The sequence below is a fragment of the Mugil cephalus genome, chromosome 23 (genome assembly GCF_022458985.1).
Source record: "Mugil cephalus isolate CIBA_MC_2020 chromosome 23, CIBA_Mcephalus_1.1, whole genome shotgun sequence".
NCBI lineage: Eukaryota > Metazoa > Chordata > Actinopteri > Mugiliformes > Mugilidae > Mugil > Mugil cephalus.
Window position 1 is genome coordinate 13,930,647 of NC_061792.1, and position 20,905 is coordinate 13,951,551.

Consider the following 20,905-nt stretch of genomic DNA (forward strand, 5'->3'; position numbering starts at 1 on the left):
TCTCTTTTAGTTGATGGTGATTTCATTCATAGGTTCATTTAATTTAGTTTCTTAGTCAACGTTATTGGCTTCAACACATTAAAATAAAACCGTGTCAGTTTTTATGTGAAGATGGGTAAAAAAGTCTTTAATTTCCTTTTAGTTATTTAATTTTATTGTATCATTATTTATCTAAGCTACAGCATTTACTGTTCTATTTAAAATGTTGCCTGGTGTTTATCTCCATCTCTATCTCCATCATATTAAGCCTCACAACGATCAAATTCTTCATTTAATAACTGTGAGATTGTGAACAACTAGTGTACAAATAAAAACAGCTACGTGAAGATATAGTATATATATGTGTAACTCTACTAATTAATCATTGAAAACAGAAATATTGAAATCAACCTGTGAGTTATTGGGATCAATAGGACGTTTTTTCATGACTATTAAAAAGATGGAACCAGTGACTTAATCTGCAGGTATTTCCATAGATGAATAATGTGACATTTTTCAGAAGGAGAAGAACAGTCTTCAAATACCCAGACATCGTCGTGGTGTGTAACTCAGTAGCCGTCAAATCTCCTCCTCGTCCTGGTGAGTAATAGTTCATTTTTATGACAATTTCCAACTATAAACTCGGTTCAGATGCTCGCACATTGGAGAACGTGTGTGTTTGTGGTGACGGGTCTCGTTTCTTTTAACAGGACAAGGAAACAGGGACTGATTCCTGCAGCTCATGACTGTTCTCTGTGATATTAAAGGATGGTCTTTATACTGGACTGGACCCCTGTCCCTCCCTCCAACAGCTCCCCCTGCAGGACAGATCTCCCACCGCTCCCTTCACCACTTCACTTTTACCCACTCAGTGGTCAGACATTCACCAAACACCTTTCCCATCATCATCAGAGACAGACTCTGTAAGTCCAAAGGTCAAAGGTCACACACTGACCTCGTTATCACCTCCTCTGGTTTAGATTCAGCTATTTCTGCTCATTTTTGTGTCTTTTGAACTGTGAGGAGGCGCCGTCTCACTGCTGATGTGGCTGCTGATGTACTGATATTTTAAAGTGACGTTCCTGCAGACTTTTTACCCTTGTTTTGTGATTTTATTGTAGAGAGTTTTGATGAGAAATTAAAAGCAGCAGGGAACTTTTGAAAGGGCCATGAGGGGCTACTGCCCCCGCATATGTGCACATTTGTGTGTGTAGCTGTAATCACAAAGTCACCTTTGTTGTGTGTTGTTGTAACATAAATGTGTGGGACACAGGGATCAGTTGTATTAACAGCAGAGACATCGGAGGAGTCCCTGATTAATATATTGGTCTCAGCTGTATCTCTGGTCTGAAGTGTCACAAGTTGCCGTGGCAACTTGAGGTGGTTGTCAATGACGACAGAAGCCATGGCGATTTTCAGTCACTACTACGGGAACAGACCCTCCACTATGGCATATTATGTGCAGATAATTAATTTATTCGTTTCGTTTCATTCGTCAAGATGTGTTTATGTGTTTATAGTTTTATTTAAATATTGTAGAAGCTGCTGGGCCGTGAGTTCCTCATCTGTCCACCAGAGGGCCCCACTAGACCAGAGATTATGTCAAGATGGACGACACAGTAACTGGACATGAAGTGACTTGTTACATGTTTTTCTCTGGTTCATTCATTTTCTGTAACTGCTTGTCCTCTGGTGTGTGTTTTAAAATAAAACAGTGTGAAGAAATAAAGATAAAAAGAGTCTGATATTTCGTTTTTTGAGTCTATGATAATACGTTTTATTGCACATCTGAGCTGATGCGTTCTGTTCTTTTTAAAACATCGCCTGGTGTTTTAGGCCTCGCAGGGATCAAACTCTTCCTTTAATGGGACAGTGGGATGTAATTTAATGGCTCAACAAGGCTGGTTCTGTGATGATGGTGAGTAATGCTTCTGTTTGTCTTTTTGTTTTTTTCTTGAAGCTGCAGCAGATTCATTCCTCAGTTTAGTTTCACTTTCAGCTTCGACCCAGCCCTCTCCTCCATCCTCGTCCTCGTCCGGTTTATTCCTGACTCACTATAATCGATTGTTTATTTATTTATTGAAGGATGGAGCCGGTATTTACCATCTCCCCTGAGGTGATGGTGATTCTCCTGTTCCAGACTTTGATTACAGGTCAAGCGAACACAGGTATGTTCTGGAGAGCTTCTTATTTCTGACATATATTCAGGCTCAGCCACATATCAAACTGTGTATTTTATGTTAATTAATGGAGGTTTTTGACTCATTTCATGAAACAGAGATTTCATTCTGAAAAACAACACAAACAAACCTCCAAACCTGGTCACTGTTCACACAACTGAATTTCTCATTTAGTCAAATTGCAGTTTTTTCAGATGATGTCTGTTGGTGAGCAGGTCTGGAATGCGTGAGATAATCATCTGTTGTATTACATTTACAGTGGCTCTTTTATGTCTGTGCTCGCTAATCACATTAAGTACATTTTGTGCTGTGTGATGTGTGTTGTGTGGATGTTCTTATGTTGTGTTGTTGTTAGTAGCATTATGTTGGTGTTCCTGGACATATTGAGGATGTTATTGCAAATGTTGTTCCAGAATTCAGTGCTGGTGTTAATGTTAATGTTAGCTTACAGTTAGCACAGTTAGCACAGTTAACCCACAGTTAGCACAGTTAGCATCACTATCCTAGAGTTTGCACAGGTAGCCTACAGTTAGCCTACAGTTAGCATAGTTAGCCTACAGGTAGCCTACAGTTAGCATAGTTAGCCTACAGGTAGCCTACAGTTAGCACAGTTAGCATAATTTCCTGGTGAATGGACCTTCTTGATCTAAACTGTTGATTCTCTCCTAAACATGGCAGCATCATTTCGTTGTGCACAGATATTTATGTTACAGTTACTTACTTTAAGTGTGTGAATGAGAATAGTTATGGAGCAGTATGAGGCTACTTGGAAGCTACTCTTAATGTAAAATACTATTTATATTGATTTTTCTAGTCTTATACGCAGCTGAATTGTGTTAGCTAGACAATAACACTACTAAGTATTGTCTATGAAGGACTGGGCCATGACATGAGCGACGTTTCAGTGGTTCTCTACCACAGTGACAAAACATCTACACACTTTGACTTGTTGTGTTTACACAATCCCAAAGACACCGTGCAGTTTTATTAGTTTGTTTCGTATAGTGAGTCACTAAAATACATATTTAATGAGTAAAAACGTACGAATACTAACATTTAAAATATCCCTGTAGATGTAAAACGAGTTATTAAGTGTCTGTTTGATTCTTCACATGTGAATGAGAGGAGTGACATGTTCTGATGTAGATGTTTGTTTTGTAGTCGTCTACAGGAAAGTAGGAGATGAAGTCGCCCTGAGTCCAGGCTCTGAGGCTTCACCCGTCAGCAGGATCACATGGAAACATAACTCAGACCTGGCTGTGGTGTGGAACGGAGGCACGATTGACTACTTCTCCAGCTTCAGAGGTATTTAACACCTTTAGTTAAAACCCTGAAAACACACAGCACTGAACTCCAGTCGTTTCTTTTCTGTGGTTGATACGTGTTGATGTAACTTTTATAATTTTAGGTCACTGTGAACTGAACACCACAACTGGAGAGTTGATCATCCCAGAACTGACACTAAATGACAGCGGCTCCTACACAGCAGTGATCAACAACAGAGTCCTGGACACAACTGAAATCAAGGTTATCTGTAAGTGGAGGAGTTTTAACTTAAACTACTCTGGAATATCTGATAATTTATTAATCTGAACTCTAATAATGTTTGTTTCCATCAGCTGGCGTCTCTAAACCAACTGTGTCAGAAAACTGTGATGCTGAAAAGACCCACTGTGTTCTGACCTGTGAAGGCATCACTACAGACTCTGAACCAGTCACCTACACCTGGTGGTCAGGTGACGTGGTGAAGAGTCAAACCAAGCAGCTCATAATAACAAAGGTGAATGTGACCAGTAACAGACAGATCAACTACTTCATACGTTCAACAACCATTTAGTTCATGAGCTTCAAGCTGATGTTGTTCTTCACTGGTTTTCTAGGACGATACGGAGCCTTCGTTTACCTGTGAGTTAGAAAACCCAGTCAGCTCTAAACGCAGCAGAGAAGTCCTCAACCCTCTCATCCCTGGTGAGTTTCACATCAACATTTGAATACAGCCTGATTAGAAACCACTAATGGGTTTTATTTTTATTTATTTTTCTAGAGAATAACAGTAACGGTCTGTATCGGTTATTCCTGTCGCTGGGTCTGGATCCAGGTCTGGGTCTGGGTCTGGGTGTTGTTTTGGTTCTGGCGGCTGTTGGTGTCATCATATACAAATGGAAACACAAAGCAGGTACAAATTCACAGCAGATTATAATGATTGTACCAGATTAACTTTGTGTATTATCATTCTAAATGTATTTATTGATCTGTCTGCACAGCTACTGCTTTTATTGTTTGTTATGTTTAAGTTTGTTCCATAAAATGTTAGAAATTAGTGACAGATGAACTGGTTATGACAATTTGTTATTTCTCAGGGAGATATCCACCACCACTATCACATTCACACAGTGTAGTTGGGTTGATTCTGACTAACAGTGTTTCTATAATTCATGTCAAAGTAAAGCTGGATATAAAATGATTTTCATCCCAGCTCCTTTCAGATCAATCTACAGCCCAGAGAAAAGTAGAAAGCTTCAGTTCATATTAGGGCTATCGCACCAGTACTGACAATAGTCGTTGTATGAAAAATGAAATTTCAATATCGTGTTTAAAATGCATAAATCCTAGTAAAACTTGACCAACTATATTTGGTCCATGTCTTGCCCACTGTATACGTTTTTTCCATCATCAGCGCTCAGACTCTGCTTCACTCGCTGCTCACATTATTTATATAGAATAACACTGTGATACATTGATGGTGGGGGGGCGCTGTTGAGCTCCTTCCAGCTCAAATCCTGTGAGGTGAAGAAGAGCAGCAGTTAGTAAGAGGATGCAGATGGAGCGTGTTAGACAGTGACACACAGACTAATGAAAATTCAAAAACAGTTGGGAAAACGATTCTCTTTTTACCAAGGTTGATGCAGTAATTTGAATGTGAAGCACAATAGCCAGTGTCAAACACACACACACACACACACACACACACACACACACACACATACAAGAATTTGGGCATCCCTGATGTAAATGATGCAGTGGCACTTGAACGTAGTGTATTTTACATCTGCTCCTGTTTTCTTCTGTTCTGTTATTTTAAGTGTAATTCATCTCACAAAAGAGAGAAAGTTACATAATTAAGTTAAAGATGCATTTCCTGGATTTTTCTGTTATTATTTACATTTGTGGTGATATCGTGATAATATCGTTATCGTGACAGCCCTAGTTTGTAGGTTGAATTGAATTTGAAGACTTACTTTGTGAATATGTTTTGAAGATGTGCACTCGTCATGATGGTTCTGTTATTTTCTGACAGGAAAGAGAAAAGTTCCTCGTGAGTACAGTGTGGTGTCTGGTGAGTAAGACATGATCTCACAAATTCCGTGAGATGTTAAAAGTGTCTGCTTGATTCTTCACATGTAAATGAGAGGAGTGACGTGTTCTGTTATACTTTATCTTACAGACATCTACAAGAAAGTAGGCGATGAAGTTGTCCTGAGTCCAGGCTCTGTGTCTCGTCACATCACGAGAATAAAATGGAAATATAATTCAAACCTGGCCGTGAAGTGGAGTGGAGGCACGATTAAATTCTACCGAACATTCAAAGGTATTTATCACCTTTAGTTAAAACCCTGAAAACAAACAGAACACCTCCAGTCAAAATTATGTTTTCTTTGGTTGATACGTGTTGATGTAACTTTTATAATTTTAGGTCACTGTGAACTGAACACCACAACTGGAGAGCTGATCATCCCAAACCTGACACTAGAAGACAGCGGCTCCTACACAGCAGTGATCAACAACAGAGTCCTGAACACAACTGAAATCAAGGTTATCTGTAAGTGGAGGAGTTTATGATTTAGACTTAGTCTGGAATATCTAATAAATATCTAATAATTTACTCATCTAAACTCTAATAATGTTTGTTTCCATCAGCTGGCGTCCCTAAACCAACTGTGTCACAAACCTTTGATGCTGAAAAGACCCACAGTGATTCCAGACGTCAGGACACTACATCTGAAATCAAGGTACTTAATGGGTTAGTTGATTGTGGAATAACTAATAAATATTAAAAACTAGTAAATCTATAAGGTTCCATCAGCTGCGTCCTTAACAACTTGTCAACCTTTGATGCTGAAAAGACCATGTGTTCTGACTGTGAAGGCTCACTAGATCTGAACACACCTACACCTGGTGGTCAGGTGTGTGGTGAAATAAACCAATCAGCTCATAATACAAAGGTGAATGTGATCAGTAACAGACAGATCAACTACTTCATACGTTCAACAACCATTAGTTCATGAGCTTCAAGTGATGTTGTTTTCACGGTTTCTGGACAATACGGAGCCTTCGTTTATCTGTGAGTTAGAAAACCCAGTCAGCTCTGAACGCAGCAGAGAGGTCACCAACCCTTTCATCTCCTCCTCCAACAGAGGTGAGTTTCACATCAACATTTACCTACATCATGTTCTCAGAAGTGTCTCAGATAATGTCTGTCAGTGTAGCTGGTGAATAAAATGGAAATATGAACGTGACTACACAATGTACACAAAAAGTACACAATGCTCGGCTCATGGCATGAACGATATACACCCAATACACAGCAATCAATACACAAAGTCACCACACACCATAATAACAATAATGATCTGATATTTTTCAGGAGAAAAACCTTCCAGGTGTGTAATACAATAGTCGTCCAATCTTCTCTTCATCCTGGTGAGTGATTGTACTGAATAATACATTTTTATGACTATTTCAAAGTTTAAATTCATATGCTCATCCGTTCAGGAATGTGTATTGGTATTTAATTGTGGTGACGGATCTTGTTTCTTTCAACAGGACAAAGAAACAATGAGCTGTTGATCATGAACATACCAAAAAACATTAACAGCTGCTGGGACATGAGTTCCTCATCTGTCCACCAGAGGGCTCCACTAGACCAGACTTTATCTGACTATTGCATGTTAGTAGTTTAATTCATTCTGCTTCACTTGACTTTCCTGCAAACTCATATTTCTTTTTTTTTTCTTTTTTTTTCCATTTTAACCTGAGCAGCTGCTCCAGTTTGTGTGAGAACCACGTTTGTTGTCCCCTTTAGGTTTCCCCTCTCCACGTCCTTCACCAAGACACTGTAACCAAGACCACCAACGTGTCCTTTTTATCCATTTTTATTTAATAGTTTTTGGCCTTTCTCTCTCTTATCTGTTAGTAATTTGTCCCTCTAGTCTTCTCACTCAGTTCTTGTTTTTCTTCAGTGTTTATTTGTTTTTAATTGTGCCTCCATCTTTTTTAATGTAAATCACAGTGACTCGTCCTCTGTATGAAATGAGCTGTTTAAATAAAGCTGCCTTGAATTGTCTCGTTTTACTAAGTTAACTGTAAAAACTACAGCTTCCTGTAGTTGAGATTGTTGGTTTCCTCCTCGTGTTTGTTCAACTGAATAAAACATGATGAGAGAGAGAAAGATGTGACCTTTGTCTCTTTTAGTTGATGGTGATTTCATTCATAGGTTCATTTAATTTAGTTTCTTAGACAACGTTATTGGCTTCAACACATTAAAATAAAACTGTGTCAGTTTTTATGTGAAGATGGGTAAAAAAAAGTCTTTCTTTCCTTTTAGTTATTTAATTTGATTGTATCTTTATTTATCTAAGCTTAAGCATTTACTGTTCTGTTTAAAATGTTGCCTGGTGTTTATCTCCTTCTCTATCTCCATCATATTAAGCCTCACAACCATCAAATTCTTCATTTAATAACTGTGAGATTGTGAACAACTAGTGTACAAATAAAAACAGCTACGTGAAGATATAGTATATGTATGTGTAACTCCACTAATTAATCACTGAAAACAGAAATATTGAAATTCCTTTAAATTCCATTGAGTGAAATCACTAATTTCCGGATGTAGCAGGGTGGTTCTCTTAGCCAATCAGACGCCTTCTGACAGCTATTAGCCCCGCCCACCCGCCACTGTTGCAGAGTGAATGACCTATTTCTTTTCCTTTCATCCTGTTAGAAGAAGAGTCCAACTACATTCATTGTACTGAGTGACTTATGAACCAAGTGAAACTTTTAGAAATACAGAAGCAGATATCAAAGTGTCAAAGACTTTTTAAATACTTGTAAATACTTTCATTTCTGGTATTGTTATCTGTGTTAAGCTTTCGTTAGCTTCAACTATTAGCTTCAACCGTTAGTTTTGGCCGTTAACTTCAACGGTTAAGTTATTTACCGAAGCTAGCGATTTTTTCCCCTTCATCTTTTTCCGAAAGTTTACAGCCTTTTTTTTATTCCCTCTTCATTTTTCCCCTTCAATATAATTCATTTAATCTTAAATGTGTTATTTTATTTATTAGCCGACAGATGCTTGTGTGCTTTGCTTATAAATTTAAATTGAGCTAAGCTAAGCCGTTGGTTGGTTGACCGAGCTCGTGCTGAATCACTCAGCTTTTTTATTTCTATTTTATTTATTTATTTATTTATTTAAATATTTATTTTCTCCTTCGTGAATGTCCATGAGGTGGACTTGTGGATTTGTAGATGACTGTTAGTCCCTATTCTAGTTACCTGTAGGTCACTCATAAGTGTTACTGGTTACACATTTATATGCTTCATAATATGTACAAAATTACCCACACATAGCTTCTTGCATTGATTTATAATTTAAATACAAAAGCATTTTTTAGCAATGCTTTGCTGGCCTTATGATCAGGTGAGCTGCTTATTTCTTTTTTTTTTTTTAATCTGCATCAACCTTCGTCCTCATTAATGAACTTTCACTTTCAGTTGTCCTGCCCCATATTCTCTCTCGTATCTGCGATTTTTATCTCTGAGCATTGTCCCCATTTATTTACCGTAGTCTTTTTCTATTTTCCTGATGCTGTAAGCCTCCTCTCGGTTTATTCCAGGGTTTTTTTTATTTATTGAATGGATGGAGAATGGAGCCGGTTTTTATCGTCAACTCTTGGTTGTTGACGGTGATTTTCTTGTTCGTGACATTGAATACAGGTCAAGTTAACTCAGGTACGTTCTGGAAAGCTTTTGTTTTTACCTATATTAACGCTCAGTCACATATAAAATACTGTATATTTTATGTTTAGTACTGCGTTCTTACGGTTTAAAGGTGCGAAAGTAGAAGTTCAGTAACCGGTTTTAATCCTTTTAGATCAGACAATAAAGTATAAATACGTATTTAATGAGTAAAAACATGCATGACATGTCGTCAGTCTATAGCTAATATTTAAAATATCCCTGTCGATATCCTATAAGTTGTTAAAAGTTTGATTCTTCACATGTAAATGAGAGGAGTGACATGTTTTGATGTAGTTTTTTTATTTTACAGTCGAGTACAAGAAAGTAGGAGATGAAGTCGTCCTGAGTCCAGGCTCTGAGGCTTCACCCATCAGCAGGATCACATGGAAACATAACTCAAACCTGGCTGTGAAGTGGTATGAAGGAGGCACGATTGACTACTTCTCGAGTTTTAAAGGTATTTAACACCTTTAATTCAAACTTTGGGTTACTTTACATAATCCCTGGTTCACTGATAACAGAGTGACATGTTACGTTCTGGGAAATCACTTCGGCCGATAGCAACTACAGAAGCTCCTCATTGAACCGACCGGTTTGATAGTATCAAAGAGCCAGGGATTATGTAAGAACTTCCTCTTCTAAATACAAAAATTCCACAGTTTGGACAGAATAACATGATCTACTGTTTCATCAATGTTAGCAACAGGAGAAATTGCTTGGTGGGACTGGGACAAAGTGACAACTTTTAATATAACACACATTCACACATACCACTGACTTGTTTTTGTTTGTTTTTATTCTCCTCTTGTTTTTTGTTTTTTTTGTCTTTTTTTGTGTATCCTGAGAGGTAGGTTCTGGTTCTCTTCTTTTTCTCTGGTGTAGGTGGGGCCCCATCAGGGAGGTTCCCAACGTATCATTGTTGCAGTGTCTAAGGGGGTTTCAAGTTGTGTCATTGATTACCGACCGAATGACAGCAGTCCTCAGGAGGCCCCAGTCTAGCCACTATCAAGCACCTCCCATTAGGGGGAATTCCCAACGTCCCGTCATTGCAGCATCTATAGAGGTTCCATCATGTCACTGATATGGACCAATATCAGTCGTCCATGTGGGTCCCCTTCCAGCTCAGGGCACTAGGTCCTTGCCTAGTTTGCCTGTAAAAAGTCATAAAAGTGAGAGGTGTGGCCCAACTTGCTGCTGTACAAATCCTGAACTGACACTGCTCAGAACAAGGTTCAAGACGAGGCCATGCTCCTCCCACTCCCAGAAGAGTTTTACACCCATAAACCACAGATATGGCTTCAATAACCCAGTGCGATAATCTCTAGTGTGACAACAGCCCTCCCCTACGAGGAGCAGACCAGGAAACAAACAGCTGATCAGTCCCTCTGAATTCAGCCATCCTCTCCATGTACATCCCCAGCTCCCACACTGGACACAGTTTGTTAAACCACTTGTCCTCTTCTGAGGACAATGGGGGAGGCTGAAAAGCCAAGGACTCCATGTGGGACATCTGTATGTTGATTCCAGTTTAGGCACAAACGCTTATGTTGCAGGCACCTTAGTGAGCTCAGGGGCCAGTTGCAAACATGAAGGATGGATCGACAGAGGCGGCATGTTTCTGTGGTTGATAGTTGTTGATGTAAATTTTATAATTTTAGGTCGCTGTGAACTGAACACCACAACTGGAGAGCTGATCATCCCAAAACCAATACTGGAGGACAGCGGCAGCTACAGAGTAGAGATCAACAACAGAGTCCTGGACACAACTGAAATCAAGTTTATCTGTAAGTGGAGGAATTATGACTTAGACTCTATCTTCCTGCTTTGCTCCTCTTGTCTCGTCTGTCTACTGTCGATACTTAAGAGACTCTTTCTGCGCTGCTCTCCAAACTACAAACTCATGGAATTGATAAACTGGTCTCTCAACGCAATTGACACAATTTTTTTGGTGAAGCCTGGGTTCGGGGGAGCCGGACTGCCCTGCCAGACCATTCGCAGCCGGCTACACGATGGATGCGTGGGAGTGGTGGTGGGATTAGGCATTGCCCTGATTTATCGAGGAAATCAAAAAATGATCATTCTGCATCTCTTTTTTCCTGTAATTTCCTAAATTTGTGGAACAAATAAAAGTTTTCTGATTCTGATTCTGATCTAAACTCTTGTAATGTAATAAACTCTTCCATCAGCTGGCGTCCCTAAACCAGCTGTGTCAGAAAACTGTGATGCTGAAAAGACCCACTGTGTTCTGACCTGTGAAGGCATCACTACAGACTCTGAACCAGTCACCTACACCTGGTGGTCAGGTGACGTGACGAAGAGTCAAACCAAGCAGCTCATAATAACAAAGGTGAATGTGACCAGTAACAGACAGATCAACTACTTCATACATTCAACAACCATTTAGTTCATGAGCTTTAAGCTGATGTTGTTCTTCACTGGTTTTCTAGAACGATACGGAGCCTTCGTTTACCTGTGAGTTAGAAAACCCAGTCAGCTCTGAACGCAGCAGAGAAGTCCTCAACCCTTTCACCTCCTCCTCCATCACAGGTGAGTTTCACATCGACATTTATCTGCATCATGTTCTCAGAAGTGTCTCAGCTAACATTTGAATACAGCCTGATTAGAAACCACTAACAGAATTTATTCTTTTGTTTGTAGGGAATAACAGTAACGGTCTGAATTGGTTATTCCTACCGCTGGGTCTGGGTCCGGGTGTGGTTTTGGTTCTGGCGGCTGTTGGTGTCATCATATACAAATGCAAACACAAAGCAGGTACAAATTCACAGCTGATTATAATGATTGTACCAGATTAACTTTGTGTATTATCATTCTAAATGTATTTATTGACATGTTGACTTCTCCAGATGTGGTCTGTCTGCACAGCTACTGCTTTTATTGTTTGTTATGTTTAAGTTTGTTCCATAAAATGTTAGAAATTAGTGACAGATGAACTGGTTATGACAATTTGTTATTTCTCAGGGAGATATCCACCACCACTATCACATTCACACAGTGTAGTTGGGTTGATTCTGACTAACAGTGTTTCTATAATTCATGTCAAAGTAAAGCTGGATATAAAATGATTTTCATCCCAGCTCCTTTCAGATCAATCTACAGCCCAGAGAAAAGTAGAAAGCTGCAGTTTGTAGGTTTCATGTCAGAAGAATGTGAAGATTTACCTTGTGAATGTGTTGTGAAGATGTGTATTCATCATGATGGTTCTTTTATTTCCTGACAGCAGAAACATCACAGGTCTCTCCTCTCAGTGTAGCTGGTGAGTAAAATGTGATTTAATTGTTTTAAACTGCTCAGTTTGACAGATTCATTGTTGACCTGATGATTCTTTTGACTCTTTTATCAGTTTAGAAATCATCCAGACAAGAGTCTGTCTATAAAGAAGAGAAATGTTTTTACTCTCACTAGGAGATAAAACTGTGAATGTTGAAGCTACTGAATGGAACTAAAACATGTGGCAGTCATCACACTTCTTTAATCATTTGACAGAGACACAAACGTTGCTTCATGATAGCAACGGTGTAGTCCAAGTATTAACCACTCTAGACCACATCAATGAAACAGGTGAGTAACCTTGACAACACATATGTGATGATTGTGACCATTTTAAAGCAGCTTTTGGTTTTTAAACAAACTATGAAGTTTGAATATATTAGCTGGATCTATGGAAAGAGTTTGTAGAAGCAGATGATGGACTGAACCATCAGTAAAGACGTTACAACAAGACACTTTGACATTTTACAGACAAACAAGAAACAAATCAACCAGACCAGAATAATGAAGAGTCCAAACCTGTTGAGTTAAACTAGATCATTAAAATGACTCCAAGGAGAAACTGATTCATCAACTATGAACAAAGAACTTGACAATTGTCAAAGTAAAGCTGGATATAAAATGATTTTCATCCCAGCTCCTTTCAGATCAATCTACAGCCCAGAGAAAAGTAGAAAGCTGCAGTTTGTAGGTTTCATGTCAGAAGAATGTGAAGATTTACCTTGTGAATGTGTTGTGAAGATGTGAATTCATCATGATGGTTCTTTTATTTCCTGACAGCAGACACATCACAGGTCTCTCCTCTCAGTGTAGCTGCTGATAAAATGTGATTTAATTGTGTTAAACTGCTCAGTTTGACAGATTCATTGTTGTCCTGATGATTCTTTTGACTCTTTTATCAGTTTAGAAATCATCCAGACAAGAGTCTGTCTATAAAGAAGAGAAATGTTTTTACTCTCACTAGGAGATAAACAGTGAATGTTGAAGACACTGTATGGAACTAAAACATGTGTCAGTCATCACACTTCTTTAATCATTTGACAGAGAATAAACCATTGCTTCCTGGTAACAACAGTGAAGTCCAACCATCATCATCCAGTCCAGGAACCGTTAATGAAACAGGTGAGTAACCTTGACAACACATATGTGGTGATTGTGAGCTACATGGACACTTCTTCCTCAGCTAAACAAACGTGTTGCAGCTCCATCACATTTATCTCCAGTTTTCAACTGATGATTGAAGCTGAACCCATTTAACATCCTAGACTGTAACAATATTTGCTTTTTATAAGTTGATGCATCAACGGAGTCAGAAGACGACAGAACTCCTCCTCATCCTGGGGAGAGATTCAACTGAATAGGATGTTTTTATGAAGATTTAAAAGTTTAAACTTATTTCTTTGTCATTTTATCAGAGACTTCAGGTCGACCTGCTAAACCACCACGGCGTATGTATTATTCATGACTATTTAACATATGCAGTCTTTGACTTAATCTGCAGGTATTTTCATAGATTAATCTGACATTTTTCAGAAGGAGAAATAAAATCTGACAAAGACGAGGCCAGAAATAAACCTGTTGAGTTAAAGTTGATCATTAAAGTGACTCCAAGGAGAAACTGATTCACCAACAATGAACAAAAAACTTGATAATTTTGTTTATCATTTTAGTAGAGAATCCACCAGAGGAGTCAGGAGACACAGAATCTACTCCTAATCCACAATCAGCTGCTTCTCCTCCAACTACCAATGATCAACCTGGTGAGTTATAGGGATTAATAGGACATTTTAATGACTATTTAAAGATGAAACCACTGACAGAAACTTGATCTTCAGATATTTTCATAGTTGATTAATGTGACATTTTTCAGGAGGAAACCAAGAATCTCTCCAAACCCAGACACCTGTAGTGTCTCCAGGACTGAACGATAAACCTGGTAAGTTAAACTAGATCATTAAAACGACTCCAAGGAGAAACTGATTCATCAACTACGAACAAAGAACATGACAAGTTTTTTATCATTTTAGCAGAGAATTCACCACAGGAGTCAGGAGACACAGAATCTACTCCTAATCCACCACCAGCTGCTTCTCCTCCAACTACCAATGATCAACCTGGTGAGTTACTGGGATCAATAGGACGTTTAATGACTATTTAAAAGATGAAACCACTGAAAGAAACTTGATCTTCAGGTGTTTTCATAGTTGATTAATGTGACATTTTTCAGGAGGAAACCAAGAATCTCTCCAAACCCAGACACCTGTAGTGTCTCCAGGACTCAACGATAAACCTGGTAAGTTAAACTAGATCATTAAAACGACTCCAAGGAGAAACTGATTCATCAACTATGAACAAAGAACATGACAAGTTTGTTATCATTTTAGCAGAGAATTCACCACAGGAGTCAGGAGTCACACAATCATGTGCTTCTCCCCCAAATACCAATGATCAACCTGGTGAGTTATTGGGATTAATAGGACATTTTAGTGACTATTTAAAAGATGAAACCACTGACAGAAACTTGATCTTCAGATATTTTCATAGTTGATTAATGTGACATTTTTCAGGAGGAAACCAAGAATCTCTCCAAACCCAGACACCTGTAGTGTCTTCAGGACTCAACGATAAACCCGGTAAGTTAAACTAGATCATTAAAACGACTCCAAGGAGAAACTGATTCATCAACTATGAACAAAGAACATGACAAGTTTTTTATCATTTTAGCAGAGAATTCACCACAGGAGTCAGGAGACACAGAATCTACTCCTAATCCACCACCAGCTGCTTCTCCTCCAACTACCAATGATCAACCTGGTGAGTTACTGGGATCAATAGGACGTTTAATGACTATTTAAAAGATGAAACCACTGAAAGAAACTTGATCTTCAGGTGTTTTCATAGTTGATTAATGTGACATTTTTCAGGAGGAAACCAAGAATCTCTCCAAACCCAGACACCTGTAGTGTCTCCAGGACTGAACGATAAACCTGGTGAGTTAAACTAGATCATTAAAACGACTCCAAGGAGAAACTGATTCATCAACTATGAACAAAGAACATGACAAGTTTTTTATCATTTTAGCAGAGAATTCACCACAGGAGTCAGGAGTCACACAATCATGTGCTTCTCCCCCAAATACCAATGATCAACCTGGTGAGTTATTGGGATTAATAGGACATTTTAGTGACTATTTAAAAGATGAAACCACTGACAGAAACTTGATCTTCAGATATTTTCATAGTTGATTAATGTGACATTTTTCAGGAGGAAACCAAGAATCTCTCCAAACCCAGACACCTGTAGTGTCTCCAGGACTCAACGATAAACCTGGTGAGTTAAACTAGATCATTAAAACGACTCCAAGGAGAAACTGATTCATCAACTATGAACAAAGAACATGACAAGTTTTTTATCATTTTGGCAGAGAATTCACCGCAGGAGTCAGGAGACACAGAATCTACTCCTAATCCACCACCAGCTGCTTCTCCTCCAACTACCAATGATCAACCTGGTGAGTTACTGGGATCAATAGGACGTTTAATGACTATTTAAAAGATGAAACCACTGAAAGAAACTTGATCTTCAGATATTTTCATAGTTGATTAATGTGACATTTTTCAGGAGGAAACCAAGAATCTCTCCAAACCCAGACACCTGTAGTGTCTCCAGGACTGAACGATAAACCTGGTGAGTTAAACTAGATCATTAAAACGACTCCAAGGAGAAACTGATTCATCAACTATGAACAAAGAACATGACAAGTTTTTTATCATTTTAGCAGAGAATTCACCACAGGAGTCAGGAGACACAGAATCTACTCCTAATCCACCACCAGCTGCTTCTCCTCCAACTACCAATGATCAACCTGGTGAGTTACTGGGATCAATAGGACGTTTAATGACTATTTAAAAGATGAAACCACTGAAAGAAACTTGATCTTCAGGTGTTTTCATAGTTGATTAATGTGACATTTTTCAGGAGGAAACCAAGAATCTCTCCAAACCCAGACACCTGTAGTGTCTCCAGGACTGAACGATAAACCTGGTGAGTTAAACTAGATCATTAAAACGACTCCAAGGAGAAACTGATTCATCAACTATGAACAAAGAACATGACAAGTTTTTTATCATTTTAGCAGAGAATTCACCACAGGAGTCAGGAGACACAGAATCTACTCCTAATCCACCACCAGCTGCTTCTCCTCCAACTACCAATGATCAACCTGGTGAGTTACTGGGATCAATAGGACGTTTAATGACTATTTAAAAGATGAAACCACTGAAAGAAACTTGATCTTCAGGTGTTTTCATAGTTGATTAATGTGACATTTTTCAGGAGGAAACCAAGAATCTCTCCAAACCCAGACACCTGTAGTGTCTCCAGGACTCAACGATAAACCTGGTAAGTTAAACTAGATCATTAAAACGACTCCAAGGAGAAACTGATTCATCAACTATGAACAAAGAACATGACAAGTTTTTTATCATTTTAGCAGAGAATTCACCACAGGAGTCAGGAGTCACACAATCATGTGCTTCTCCCCCAAATACCAATGATCAACCTGGTGAGTTATTGGGATTAATAGGACATTTTAGTGACTATTTAAAAGATGAAACCACTGACAGAAACTTGATCTTCAGATATTTTCATAGTTGATTAATGTGACATTTTTCAGGAGGAAACCAAGAATCTCTCCAAACCCAGACACCTGTAGTGTCTTCAGGACTCAACGATAAACCTGGTAAGTTAAACTAGATCATTAAAACGACTCCAAGGAGAAACTGATTCATCAACTATGAACAAAGAACATGACAAGTTTTTTATCATTTTAGCAGAGAATTCATCACAGGAGTCAGGAGTCACACAATCATGTGCTTCTCCCCCAAATACCAATGATCAACCTGGTGAGTTATTGGGATTAATAGGACATTTTAGTGACTATTTAAAAGATGAAACCACTGACAGAAACTTGATCTTCAGATATTTTCATAGTTGATTAATGTGACATTTTTCAGGAGGAAACCAAGAATCTCTCCAAACCCAGACACCTGTAGTGTCTTCAGGACTCAACGATAAACCCGGTAAGTTAAACTAGATCATTAAAACGACTCCAAGGAGAAACTGATTCATCAACTATGAACAAAGAACATGACAAGTTTTTTATCATTTTAGCAGAGAATTCACCACAGGAGTCAGGAGACACAGAATCTACTCCTAATCCACCACCAGCTGCTTCTCCTCCAACTACCAATGATCAACCTGGTGAGTTACTGGGATCAATAGGACGTTTAATGACTATTTAAAAGATGAAACCACTGAAAGAAACTTGATCTTCAGGTGTTTTCATAGTTGATTAATGTGACATTTTTCAGGAGGAAACCAAGAATCTCTCCAAACCCAGACACCTGTAGTGTCTCCAGGACTGAACGATAAACCTGGTGAGTTAAACTAGATCATTAAAACGACTCCAAGGAGAAACTGATTCATCAACTATGAACAAAGAACATGACAAGTTTTTTATCATTTTAGCAGAGAATTCACCACAGGAGTCAGGAGACACAGAATCTACTCCTAATCCACCACCAGCTGCTTCTCCTCCAACTACCAATGATCAACCTGGTGAGTTACTGGGATCAATAGGACGTTTAATGACTATTTAAAAGATGAAACCACTGAAAGAAACTTGATCTTCAGGTGTTTTCATAGTTGATTAATGTGACATTTTTCAGGAGGAAACCAAGAATCTCTCCAAACCCAGACACCTGTAGTGTCTCCAGGACTCAACGATAAACCTGGTAAGTTAAACTAGATCATTAAAACGACTCCAAGGAGAAACTGATTCATCAACTATGAACAAAGAACATGACAAGTTTTTTATCATTTTAGCAGAGAATTCACCACAGGAGTCAGGAGACACAGAATCTACTCCTAATCCACCACCAGCTGCTTCTCCTCCAACTACCAATGATCAACCTGGTGAGTTACTGGGATCAATAGGACGTTTAATGACTATTTAAAAGATGAAACCACTGACAGAAACTTGATCTTCAGGTGTTTTCATAGTTGATTAATGTGACATTTTTCAGGAGGAAACCAAGAATCTCTCCAAACCCAGACACCTGTAGTGTCTCCAGGACTGAACGATAAACCTGGTAAGTTAAACTAGATCATTAAAACGACTCCAAGGAGAAACTGATTCATCAACTATGAACAAAGAACATGACAAGTTTTTTATCATTTTAGCAGAGAATTCACCACAGGAGTCAGGAGTCACACAATCATGTGCTTCTCCCCCAAATACCAATGATCAACCTGGTGAGTTATTGGGATTAATAGGACATTTTAGTGACTATTTAAAAGATGAAACCACTGACAGAAACTTGATCTTCAGATATTTTCATAGTTGATTAATGTGACATTTTTCAGGAGGAAACCAAGAATCTCTCCAAACCCAGACACCTGTAGTGTCTTCAGGACTCAACGATAAACCTGGTAAGTTAAACTAGATCATTAAAACGACTCCAAGGAGAAACTGATTCATCAACTATGAACAAAGAACATGACAAGTTTTTTATCATTTTAGCAGAGAATTCATCACAGGAGTCAGGAGTCACACAATCATGTGCTTCTCCCCAAATACCAATGATCAACCTGGTGAGTTATTGGGATTAATAGGACATTTTAGTGACTATTTAAAAGATGAAACCACTGACAGAAACTTGATCTTCAGATATTTTCATAGTTGATTAATGTGACATTTTTCAGGAGGAAACCAAGAATCTCTCCAAACCCAGACACCTGTAGTGTCTTCAGGACTCAACGATAAACCTGGTAAGTTAAACTAGATCATTAAAACGACTCCAAGGAGAAACTGATTCATCAACTATGAACAAAGAACATGACAAGTTTTTTATCATTTTAGCAGAGAATTCACCACAGGAGTCAGGAGACACAGAATCTACTCCTAATCCACCACCAGCTGCTTCTCCTCCAACTACCAATGATCAACCTGGTGAGTTACTGGGATCAATAGGACGTTTAATGACTATTTAAAAGATGAAACCACTGAAAGAAACTTGATCTTCAGGTGTTTTCATAGTTGATTAATGTGACATTTTTCAGGAGGAAACCAAGAATCTCTCCAAACCCAGACACCTGTAGTGTCTCCAGGACTGAACGATAAACCTGGTGAGTTAAACTAGATCATTAAAACGACTCCAAGGAGAAACTGATTCATCAACTATGAACAAAGAACATGACAAGTTTTTTATCATTTTAGCAGAGAATTCACCACAGGAGTCAGGAGTCACACAATCATGTGCTTCTCCCCCAAATACCAATGATCAACCAGGTGAGTTATAGGGATTAATAGGACATTTTAATGACTATTTAAAGATGAAACCACTGACAGAAACTTGATCTTCAGATATTTTCATAGTTGATTAATGTGACATTTTTCAGGAGGAAACCAAGAATCTCTCCAAACCCAGACACCTGTAGTGTCTTCAGGACTCAACGATAAACCTGGTAAGTTAAACTAGATCATTAAAACGACTCCAAGGAGAAACTGATTCATCAACTATGAACAAAGAACATGACAAGTTTTTTATCATTTTAGCAGAGAATTCACCACAGGAGTCAGGAGACACAGAATCTACTCCTAATCCACCACCAGCTGCTTCTCCTCCAACTACCAATGATCAACCTGGTGAGTTACTGGGATCAATAGGACGTTTAATGACTATTTAAAAGATGAAACCACTGACAATAACTTGATCTGCAGCTATTTTCATGGTTGAATAATCTAACATTTTTCAGAAGGAGACAAAGAACTTAACGCAAACCAGAATAATGGTGTGTCCACAGAAAACAACAAAGACCCTGGTGAGTTAAACTAGATCATTAAAATGACTCCAAGGAGAAACTGATTCATCAACTATGAACAAAGAACTTGATCATGTCTTTGTCATTTAAACAGAGAGTTCATCACAGAGGCCAAGAGACAAAGGAGCTGATACTGGTGAGTTATTGAGATCAACAGGACAATTTAAAAGATGCAGACACTTGATCTCCAGGTTTAAGTTAAACTTGATCATTAAAGTGACTCCAAGGAAACAGTTTCATCAACTTCTTTGTCATTTTAACAGACACTAAATCAGTGAAGTCAGAGGAACAAGCAGCTCCTCCTGATCCACTAACACCTGCTTCTCTCTCAGGTCTCAGTGATGATCAGTGTGTGTTTTGTTTCATGACCATTTTACAGCTGCTTTTAGTATTTTAATGAGATCATTAAGGTCCAGATCTACTGAAGGTTTACGTGTATGAAAACATACAGAGTGACTGACTACCAGCACACACACTAAGGGCTGCGTCTTTCTAAGGTGTAAAATATCCCATCAGCATCAGTTAACACGTTGACCTCCATCAATACACAACATGGA

General features: G+C 38.6%; 2 protein-coding genes across 3 annotated transcripts in view; both read left to right on the forward strand.

Moving 5' to 3' along the window:
* The window catches only part of LOC125000968 (protein piccolo-like), a 127,019-nt gene that overhangs the window by 80,589 nt on the left and 25,525 nt on the right, over positions 1-20,905 (forward strand). Inside the window, exons 35-68 of the mRNA XM_047576769.1 lie at positions 13,880-13,912; positions 14,135-14,224; positions 14,335-14,400; positions 14,492-14,581; positions 14,692-14,757; positions 14,849-14,920; positions 15,032-15,097; positions 15,189-15,278; positions 15,389-15,454; positions 15,546-15,617; positions 15,729-15,794; positions 15,889-15,975; positions 16,086-16,151; positions 16,243-16,332; positions 16,443-16,508; positions 16,600-16,689; positions 16,800-16,865; positions 16,957-17,028; positions 17,140-17,205; positions 17,297-17,368; positions 17,480-17,545; positions 17,637-17,726; positions 17,837-17,902; positions 17,994-18,083; positions 18,194-18,259; positions 18,351-18,440; positions 18,551-18,616; positions 19,387-19,476; positions 19,587-19,652; positions 19,744-19,815; positions 19,926-19,991; positions 20,083-20,172; positions 20,283-20,348; positions 20,443-20,484. Coding sequence (XP_047432725.1) covers positions 13,880-13,912; positions 14,135-14,224; positions 14,335-14,400; positions 14,492-14,581; positions 14,692-14,757; positions 14,849-14,920; positions 15,032-15,097; positions 15,189-15,278; positions 15,389-15,454; positions 15,546-15,617; positions 15,729-15,794; positions 15,889-15,975; positions 16,086-16,151; positions 16,243-16,332; positions 16,443-16,508; positions 16,600-16,689; positions 16,800-16,865; positions 16,957-17,028; positions 17,140-17,205; positions 17,297-17,368; positions 17,480-17,545; positions 17,637-17,726; positions 17,837-17,902; positions 17,994-18,083; positions 18,194-18,259; positions 18,351-18,440; positions 18,551-18,616; positions 19,387-19,476; positions 19,587-19,652; positions 19,744-19,815; positions 19,926-19,991; positions 20,083-20,172; positions 20,283-20,348; positions 20,443-20,484 — 2,478 coding nt within the window. The remainder of the gene's footprint in view (positions 1-13,879; positions 13,913-14,134; positions 14,225-14,334; positions 14,401-14,491; positions 14,582-14,691; positions 14,758-14,848; positions 14,921-15,031; positions 15,098-15,188; positions 15,279-15,388; positions 15,455-15,545; positions 15,618-15,728; positions 15,795-15,888; positions 15,976-16,085; positions 16,152-16,242; positions 16,333-16,442; positions 16,509-16,599; positions 16,690-16,799; positions 16,866-16,956; positions 17,029-17,139; positions 17,206-17,296; positions 17,369-17,479; positions 17,546-17,636; positions 17,727-17,836; positions 17,903-17,993; positions 18,084-18,193; positions 18,260-18,350; positions 18,441-18,550; positions 18,617-19,386; positions 19,477-19,586; positions 19,653-19,743; positions 19,816-19,925; positions 19,992-20,082; positions 20,173-20,282; positions 20,349-20,442; positions 20,485-20,905) is intronic.
* LOC125001013 (CD48 antigen-like) lies at positions 8,953-13,868 on the forward strand. Of its 2 annotated transcripts, none has more exons than XM_047576916.1 (9): positions 8,953-9,167; positions 9,487-9,633; positions 10,835-10,960; positions 11,363-11,523; positions 11,624-11,723; positions 11,835-11,948; positions 12,415-12,450; positions 12,681-12,755; positions 13,509-13,868. In XM_047576916.1, the coding sequence occupies exons 1-9, from the start codon at positions 9,083-9,085 to the stop codon at positions 13,592-13,594; spliced, it is 930 nt and encodes a 309-aa protein (XP_047432872.1). In that variant the 5' UTR covers positions 8,953-9,082; the 3' UTR covers positions 13,595-13,868. The 2 variants fall into 2 exon arrangements, with proteins under 2 accessions (XP_047432872.1, XP_047432873.1); XM_047576917.1 differs by having other exon boundaries at positions 13,587-13,868.